We start from the raw sequence: 10,000 nt of genomic DNA on the forward strand, positions 1-10,000 counted from the left end.
ATCTACTTTAGCTGCACTCTTTTGCAAACGTACTGTTCGTAACCGTGAAAGGCGAGTTGCAGATTTACCTCTTAATGATTTGTAAAACATTATGAAGCGCCATTGCATTTTTCTACTTGGCTTTGCTAAATTTGAAATTTCATGATATTAACAACAGTTTTAAGTTAATGTGCATAAATTGTAACAAGGCAAAGACATTATTTTCTTCGTAAGAAAGTTTGACCTTAAATAGATGGATGAATATAGGATTCAGGAAAGTTAACAAGACAACAGGTGCTTATTATCTTAATTAATTTACTGTATAGCTGTTATTCGTGTTTTTAGTCATCAGAGGCGCTTGCTTCAGTCATAATACATTATGAAGCGTCATGGCATTTTTTACTTGGCTTTGTTCATAAGCGTATAAGCTGGGAAGGGGGGTACCGAGAGAGAGAAACCATTACAAAATAATGCTGTTGGGGTAATTTCCAAAATTGTCAAAACTCGTGAATAAAGTTTCTAGTTAGTTACTTTTCATGAATCTCTGTGCGATTAGACGCTCGGCCAGATGTCTGTAGGCTGTCAGGTGGTTTCTTCAGAGAGTTGGTACTTAACGTGTATCATTTACACCTGTTGTTGATTTGAAGTATCGTTGGTGCACCGAAGCTAGACGAACAGGTAGTCAGTTCAGGCTCCCGAAAAATAACGGGCCCTCTTTTTTGTTTCTTGTTTTTAGCTGAGTTTCAGCTAAAAAGGAAGGGGGAAAGTCAAACAGTGCTAGCAAATAAATAAACAAACAAACAAAGAAGTACCATTGCCTTGGTCATAACGTTTTTCTGGCCAAGGCCCTTGTCATGCTATACTATTTTGAGGGCGATTATGCCCACTATTTCCTGCATTCAACAATTTTAACGGTTAATATCGGAGCAAAGCGTTTTTCCATGATTTGACTGAATAAATCAATAAGACCGCTTGATGACAGAGCATCTCGTAATCGACAACGTTGTTAATTTGAGAAGTCCTTTATTGAGCAGGAATTGAATAAGACGTTTACAAAATGAGGAGGCCTGTCACGAGCTGGGAGTTTCCGGGTTAGGAAATTCAGAGTGGAAAAACGTACTGTGCAGCAGCATTTCACTGTTAAGAAAACAAGTCTTCCTCTGCCTGGTGAGAGGCTCTCTTGCTTATATATTCAGTGGGTTGCTTATATGGATGCAATATGTAAAGAGTGTTTGTGGATATGTGTCTTTGGAACGAAATTTCTTGTATATCGCGGTAAAATAAAGGGTTCTGAAACCGTCTTTAGGTTAATTTTGTCCCAAAAAAGTTGATTCCCTACGAAAAACAATACACCAGCTTTTCATTAGTGACGTTAAAATGTTGCTGCTTACCGGGAATATTGGGAAAGCACACAAAGTTCGTAGCCTTTTTTCTGTTTACACGATCGTCGAAATTCCCACCATTTTTTCAAACTTTGGGCCTGGCGCACAGTCAAAACTCGCGCACGCTTATTACGTTTTTTCCGCTCTGAAGTTCGGAAATAGAACAACTTCAAATTCTTTCCCATGGTGCTCTTCCCTTCAAAGATGGGAAGGACTGGAAAGGAGACACAAGAAAAACAAAGAACTTTTCCTAAAGCTGGCAAACTGCATTTCACGCATAGATCACTTAAGTGGGACGAATGGCAGAATCTACTCACCGCCTCGAGATCGTTTTCCCTTCCTTCCTTCCTTCCTTTTCCCTTCCTTCCAAAGGGTTAAGTGCCCTTGGTTGAATTATGCTATGATACTTGTTTTTATGTACATTATGAAAACGTGTTAGATGTTTAGAAGCATACGAAGTACTAAATTACATCTTTGATTATGTTTAATGCCGTATATTATAAGATAAATAAAAATACACTGCTGTAACAAACTGTTTTTCTGTTTCATGGTGTGAAATTGTCAATACTACCACACATTGCATTTTGGTGATTTATTACCTACAATGATACACGCAACTTTAGGATGTACGCGGAGAGTTTGAATAGCCTGGACATCGTCTAGTGGTCACGTGACTAATAAATACCACGACTGATAAAGACGTTGGGATTAAACGTCGAAATAGTTCACTTCCAGGAAACTTTTGTTCTGGGCCGGTCTTTTTATTACATTTCTCGTATTTCCGGAGGGAAAATATTCTCTTATTTGAGTTGTTAGCTAAAACACGTTTTTCTTTTACAGTAAAATAGTACCTCCTGAACAGATCTAATCAAATTATCGTTTAAAGATCTCTACCAAAACGCGCTGACTCAGTCAGTTTTCCGAGTGAGTGACTCAACACGTCACAACACTTATTTCCCTCCCACAGCTGATATGTAGGTTATTGCATGGATACAACAATCAGTAAACAACACTACGAGTCAATCACAGCATGCAGGCTTACCTTTCAGTTCTCTTAAAGAGGAATCTTCTAGATAAAATGTACGGAAATTAAGTTCTTTAATTCCTACTTAAGATGTGTGAGAAATTTCGCTAACTTTGCTGTTGTAACGGCCTACTCACCTCACGTTTTTTGCGCCTGCCTTTAAGCCTGTAAATTGAGCACAAAAACATTATTTCCCCTCACGGACCTCTAGTTCAATACTGTACGTAAGTCAAGGGATTACAACCGGTGTCTGAAGACAGTAACCTACTCTCTTGATGGACTACCACATTCTCATAACTTATATTAACAGAAACTTGCGGCAAAACTTAAGAATGGTGAATCAGCAAAGGTAAACAGCACCTGTCGATAAAGACAATTTAACTCAGCGAATTAAAGCCGTGCATCCGAGGGAGGCGCGGTGGCCTCATGGTTAGTGCGCTCTTCTTTGGATCGAGCGATCCGGGTTCGAGCCCTGGCTAGGGACATTGTGTTGTCTCCTTAGGCAAGACACTTTACTCTCACAGTGTCTCTCTCCACCCAGGTGTATAAATGGGTAAAGGGCTGGGGAAATTGCTGCTGGGAGTAACCGTGCGATGGACTAGCATCTCATCCAAGGGGAAGTATTAATACTTCTATTCGCTTCATGCTACAGCAACCAGTATAAGCTCCTGTCTGATCGGCCACTTGGCTCGAACGGAGACTTTACCATGTGAAGGAAAAGTCAATAATAGTTTAGAACACGTTTTGTACGAACGTGTTCAAAGAAAAATCTTTACAAGGAAAACACCAACCTCGTTCCCAGTGTCTCTCTTCTCTGCTTTCCTTGGTCGTTGGACCAAGGGAGGCAGAGAAGAGACACCCTGGGAACGAGGCTGGCCTCCCGGAACGGCATTGAGGAAGAGATACTTCGGCCCCTAAACCATAAGTTAAAAATCCCACGCCTACTCACAGCTCCAAACCGCCCTTCTCAATATAGCGTAAGAATTAGATGGCTTATATATTCAAGGCAAAACTCATTTTATCTCTCATATGGTAAGCACTGGAGTGGTAGATTACAAAGTGTGCGCACGCGCCCTGCTAAAGGTAACATACATACAGGCATGAGCTTTATTTCATCTCGAATTTCCGAGTAACTACAGGAGCTAATATCTTCGAGACATTACATTTACAGCTAAAATACATAGCATATACAGAGACCTACTAAATACATAATATTTAAAGATATATTCATTAAAAAGAAAAGCCGCTGTACAAAATGCGGCCCTGGATTCTCTTTTAAAACCAGTAAACTCATAGGTACGGGTAAAATCAGATAGCGCATTCCGCAACTTAGCTGATACGTAAGAAAAAAGAAAGCTAAGACCATAACTGGTTGTTCCAGGTTTATTGAGGAACAGAATGTAATTTCCGCGAAGATCATGCATAAGAAGGGGACGGGAGAGAAAACGTATTTTTCATATAAGCAGAAAAACCCTTTTTAATCAAGTATCAAGTATCAAGTAATACGAGGAAATTTTGAATGCGCTTATTGCATGCATAGAGATGTAGAGCTTGACTTTTGAAGTAAAAGGACAGGTATTCTGCAAATATAAATATCGTTATCCTTTTATTTACATTATTATACCTTTTTTTAGACAGGAGAATTACAGCGAAATGAAAGCACAACTTTGTCGCGAATTTTCTATGATAAAAACTTGTTCAGAAATCCAAAATCTAAGTTAACAGCACACACCAGGCTTACTCCTGAGTATCTGGCTAGAAATAATTTCCTCTGGCCTAGAAATCATTTCCTCAAGAGGCTAGAGTTTCACTCGGCTGCGCCTCGTGCAACTCTTACGCCTCTTTCGTGCTCTCCAAACTTCCCGCGTGCTCAATATCTGGACATACGCACAGCTGACGCGTGAACTAATTGTTAAACAAGGGCTCATATCTCCGAGACATTACTACATAACATATGCGAATGCATAACTAAAGATACCATAGTTAAAGATACATTAATTAAAAAGAAAAGCGGCCCTGGATTCTCATTTTAAAACATGTAAACTCAGTGGTACGGATAAAATCAGGCAGTGCGCGTATTCCACAATATAGCTCATAACTAAGAAAAAGAACTAAGACCATAACTAGTTGTTAAACACTAGATTTATTGAGGGACAGAATATAATTTGTCTTAGAACTGTCTAAAAGTCTTGATTCTTAATTAAACAAACCCAAGTAACCTTGGATATCATCGTTCAATGAAAAACACGTAAAGCAACTGTAGGAATCACACGGTGATTCCGAAGAAGTCCGATTGTGGCCGTGAAGAAAAGGAGGCGCCTGGGTCAGCCGGAATTTTCTTACAGTTCGACCATGCAAAAATAATCCACAATTCCTGTTTGCAAACAAACAATCAAGAGATTCTCCATATCAAGCTTCTGTGCTAACAAACAATTTTCATCACAAAATGGCTTAAATCTTGCTTTTTAGTCTTGGAAAATAACTGCTTAGATATTACACTAGACTCCTAGAGAAGATTCGTTTAATTCTCTTAATGCATATGAGTGAAGATATCGGTCGGGAAACGACATAACCTTGTCCAACACAAGCTGTCCATAAACCAATGTCTTCACCAAACCGTGTTAGAATGAGCCAAATGTTACATGCAGTCGTTCTACAGAGATAAAAGCGAAATTAGTAAGGAGGGTCGTAGAAAACAAAAACAAAAATCCTACGGGAACAAAAGTTTAGAACAGTCCTTAGAGCAGGTGTAAGGAAGTTGTAGCCAAAGAAAGTATTATTCAAATTAGTTGCATTGTTTGTTTGGTATAGTTGAAAGTCGACGGAGACAAACAAGTTTTGACGCTGCAAAATTCGACAACAAATCCATTTTGAAGTAGTTAAGTCCTTTTAAGAAGACTGGAAAAACATTCCCTTCTTGATTCGTAATGTGAGTGTCCATTGGCATAATTAGGGCCTGACTGAAGGGAATTTCAAAGGAATAAAGAACGACCTGCAAAGAGTGACCTGTGTTTTAGACCCCCCGAGGGCTCATATCTCCGAGACATTACTACATAACATATATGAATATATGAATACATAACTAAAGATACCATATTTAAAGATACATTAATTAAAAAGAAAAGCGGCCCTGCATTCTCATTTTAAAACCTGTAAACTCAGTGGTACGGATAAAATCAGGCAGCGCGCGTATTCCACAACATAGCTGATAACTAAGAAAAAGAACTAAGGCCATAACTAAGCTTGCTGTTTTCATCCACAAAACCGTGACACGAGGGATCTCATAATATGTTACCAAGAAGAATTCTTTCTATAATTGTTTTCTCCTTTTTCCTGGTTCTTCAGCAGCAGGAAAATATCAATTTAATGCTATGCTGCCTGTTATTTATGCAGAATTTACGTGCACAAAACTTGCTATTAACACGATTTATTCGCCGTCAACGAAATCGTTATCGAAGACGAGCACCGTGTTATTGGACTCTTCCACGTCCAGTCGAATCGTGGTTCGCGATCCATTACACTGATCGGACAATACCAGGGTCTGCTACATATCACCTGTCAAATCATTTCCGAAACAAAACACCCTCGCTTTTGTTTTCCAAGATTTGTCTCAGTTTGGCCTTCTCCAGAGGTAGTCGACGGCATCTTTGAAGTTTGTCCGTCTGCAACCAAATTTTGTCCTTTGGTGAACAAACTGGTTGCACTTCTGGCACTTGGTTTGGCTTAACTGCAGAATACCCTGCCACTCGAATAAAGTTCTGCGTAGCTGGCTACGCGGTATGCAGAAACTAATAAATTCAAGTTGAAGTATGTAATTTATTCACTAAAACAGTATTTCTCGTTCTTAAAGCGTGAATTTTACGGTGAGATTAACTACAGTTTTCACGAGATCGTGTCAAGAAAATAGCGCTCGTTGCAGTGATTAGGTCTAAGCACTCTTTAACATTTTCGCTTTCAATTTACGGTTTGGATAACTACACTTTGCACGAGATCGCGTGAAGAAAATAGCACTCGTTTATTGATTAAGCCTAAGGCTCGTTTCAGTCATTAGGCCTAAGCACGCATTTAACTTTGCGTACGCGTACCGCGTAGTCAGGTAATTAATATACCTCGCCATCCTGTATTTCATTCTTTCCGCGTACCGTGCAGCCAGCTACTTAAGATACTTTGCCATCTTGAATTCACAGTAACGGGCTCGATGTGGTGGGGTTTTCTGCAGTTGCTCCCTTGGTTTTTCGTTGTGATGACAGATTTTTGAGATAAGTAAACACTTTTGTCCTCTAGTGCGACTTGGTGTGACTCACGTTCTCGTGCGCATTTGCGGTTTGACTGCGGCCCAAAGTTAATGATTACATAAGGTTGTTAAAGCCTGCCTTTTCAACGAAAAAAGGCGAACAGAAGGTCCTCTCATCAAAACTGTCCAAGCCGTAAAGCTATCTCTGACTCAACTACATGCAGGTAAGAGGTTTTGAATTTTAATTAATTCTACGACAGAATTAATATTTTTGGCGAAGCGTAAATTATATCCAACATCTCAATAATTTCCCCAAAAATTACTCTGGACATCCAAAGGAACAAGCCTTTTGTCTTTTAAAACCTGGATTTTTGGCCAGTTATTAAGCCTTGGTTTACCATTCATTCTACAGGTGTAACCTGTTAGGTAAGAGTATTCAGTCATACAGAGAGTCCATGTTTATCAAATTTCATATACAGAAGTCTGAACTATATTTTCGTTTTGCTGTAGGGGGCATACAAAACGTCTTCAAGTGGCTTTTCAAGTAAGTACCAGTTATTTATGTTTATTCTTTTTCTGCAAAGTAAAAGCAAATTTCCTTATATTTAAATCTCAGCCGGTGAGAACCAACTGTCCGCTTTGGCAACCCGGAACTTCTCGAATTTGACGAAAGACTTTGGAAAACAGTAAACGACTTCCGCCTAAAGCTACTTTATACCACATATTCCAATTCTAGAAGGATAGTTATAAGTTTAAGTCAATTAAAACTAGTTATTTTCAAGCACTTGTTACAATGATTTTTTAGCGTTTTATTCAACAGCAAATATCTCCAGTACAGGTGAACTTTCTTATTTCGAACTCGAGTATTTCGAATCAGCTCGGCTCTGGCTTACTAATTTATGTTCATTTTCCTTGGTTTTGCCCCTATTTTTTGAATCGTTTTCGTTCTTAATTAACCAAGCCAAATTACCGGAGGCTTGGAAACTGAATATTTAGTTTTGGATTAAAAAAGGCTGTCCCAGCCTCGGTTCACCCTCTATATTGCAATGTTTTTGTTGATTAGGCCACCCCCTTTTTATTTTTCTTCTACCGTCGTCCGTCCGACCGACCCGAATTTTTGGCATTTTCAAAAAAATAATTACGTACCGGTAGTTAAAGCATTTTTTCAATTTAAATAGTTAATTCCTTTTAATCTGAAAAATGAGCGTAGTAATGCATCGCAACGCGGAAAGCTTTTCAGTGAGGTTTCAGTACAAAGGAAGACCGACATACGATATATGAGACTTTTTGGCTGCAAAGTAAAGGAGAAAATAGCGAAAATCTCTCATTTTTAGGCTAAGAAACCTACCGAAACGCTAGGCAGACTAGTAAGGATAATCGTTCTTTTTTTTTTTCAAAGTACTTTTCATTCAAACTACACACGACGAGGCAATTAAAATCTAAATTTTCTTTATACCTTAAATTAATTCACTAGTTATTGTCAAAAATAAAAACCATTTTTATCAACCCAATGCATGTAATGGCTTCAAAGCCCGACCCAAAAACCCGAGGCTCTTACAAATGCCACGTGTAATCGCAGACGTCTTACAAACACTTTGCGCAGGTTAAAACAGACTTGTGTATAGAAACTCTCGACAAAGTTGGATTCCACATGCAACATCGTTGGGTGTAAATGTTGAGGTAGTGGCAAAACACTATCCAACATTGCTTTGCGAAACTGATTCAAGTTCAAGTTGGCGCTAAATTTATAAATATGACGCTAACACTGAAACGGAAACCGCTCGTTGCGCTTGTGTTACTGGAGCTGTTTGAGGACGGAAATGACAGTTCAAACGAGGAAAATCCAAAAACTGGTTAAGAGAACGTGTACAAAGGGGTATGTTCGCTGCAAAATACATCGGCGTTTAGGAGATGATGAGAACAGAGCGATAGTGATTAGGGGACAAGTGCCCCAAAGACATGGCCTTGCTTCATACCTCGCTGATCAATGTTTCTGGCTGTTGATCCTTGTCCGCCATCTTTGTTGCAAATAATGCTAGAAGCCTAGGCTTGAAAATAAAATAGCGATTCGTGATTGGCTAGTAGCGCGAACGTGACTAGATTCAGGACACAACTTTGTTGGAAGAGCGGCAAAACACTGCAACATTGTTGCGTCGAGCAGAATTGTTGGTCGCAATGTTTGATCAAAAGCAAACTCTATCCAACACTTGATCGAGCAAAAGATGTTAGACGAATATCATCCAACATGGGTGGCCAAACGGTCGAACAATGTTGGATCGAGCAAAGTTGGAACGTTGAATCCAACTTTGTTCGATAGTTTGGCCAGGGCTTTAAAGCCGTGCAGTGTGTAAGACGTCTTACAAAATCCTTTTAGAAAATCAGCGTACGCAATGCGAGTTGTGCTTGTGATAAGGGTTAACACTGCCCAGTTTAAAAGTCATAAGGCACTTTTAAGAGTATCATGTTACACGCACATTTTGTAAGGTTCTAAAATGACACGAGGCGTTCTTACGAACACCCATAACATACTGCGCGCAGAACCACTTACACACGGCATTGGAAAGGGGTTTGTAAGCAGTCTCATCTACGTTTTTAACTGTGTCTGATGGTTCTTTTCCAAGGCATGACCGTAAGACGTACTTTGCGTTATCCACATCCAGGGTAGACAAGACTTGTTACTGGGTTGCCAGTATGGCAAACCCAGTCGGGATCTGCTTTTCATTTGTTTGTTTTTATTTATTTATTTATTTTTTCCGTGTCGGTAAAAGTCTTGCCTGTCACTCCCCTGCTAAGTGGTGTCTTTGTGCATAGAGCCTTCTGCTCGTATTTTCTTAGGATAGAGAGGGTAGTGGAAATGCGTAGATTTCTCTGGTGGACACAGTAGAATGATAAACTTAACCGGCAATGGCGTCGAAAGTCATGTAACGCGAATGGCATTTACAAAATATACCCTTATGAAGCTCAATAATGGCAAGTCATTTGGATACTGAACAAGACAGGCGGTGGAATCTTAAAAGCAACGCGTAATGGACTTCGACAACAATCTGTCGCCCGTCGAGCCGGAATCAAAGTGAGCTGCATTTCTAAGATTTTACCAAGTGTGCTGTTATGTAGAACACTGAAAGCAAATGGAAAATTCTCTGGTAACTTATGGGTTCAACAAAGACAGAGAACGAATCGAACACCTTAAGTGGATCTGTGATCAACTCTGCACAGTCTTCAGGTAAAAAAAATATGGAAATGTGACAGCCAAGAATTATTTGAAAGAAAGCTTATCGTCAATTTTGTGCTTCATCATTCAAGGACAAGGTTCTTCATGGAAACGGTTTGATCCTGAAATTTTAGTTTGTTGTAATATTGCGCATATTTGACACGATTGAG

General features: G+C 39.4%; 2 protein-coding genes across 4 annotated transcripts in view; both read left to right on the top strand.

The window, feature by feature from the left end:
• LOC138032058 (histamine H2 receptor-like) overlaps positions 1-1,858 on the top strand; it is a 3,884-nt gene extending 2,026 nt beyond the window's left edge. Inside the window, exon 2 of the mRNA XM_068879642.1 lies at positions 1-1,858. This exon is cut by the window's left edge and continues 734 nt beyond it. Within this exon, the coding sequence (XP_068735743.1) occupies positions 1-85 (85 nt within the window). The 3' untranslated portion in view covers positions 86-1,858.
• The window catches only part of LOC138033557 (histamine H2 receptor-like), a 37,005-nt gene that overhangs the window by 7,956 nt on the left and 19,049 nt on the right, over positions 1-10,000 (top strand). For 2 of the 3 annotated variants that reach the window (XM_068881335.1, XM_068881334.1), the window contains exons 1-2: positions 6,703-6,843; positions 7,130-7,163. The gene's annotated coding sequence lies outside the window, so the exon portion shown is untranslated. Of the gene's footprint in view, positions 1-6,669; positions 6,844-7,129; positions 7,164-10,000 lie in introns of those variants that run through there. The other variant, XM_068881336.1, reaches the window with a different exon arrangement.

This window comes from Montipora capricornis, chromosome 14 (genome assembly GCF_036669925.1).
Source record: "Montipora capricornis isolate CH-2021 chromosome 14, ASM3666992v2, whole genome shotgun sequence".
NCBI classification, from domain to species: Eukaryota; Metazoa; Cnidaria; class Anthozoa; order Scleractinia; family Acroporidae; genus Montipora; species Montipora capricornis.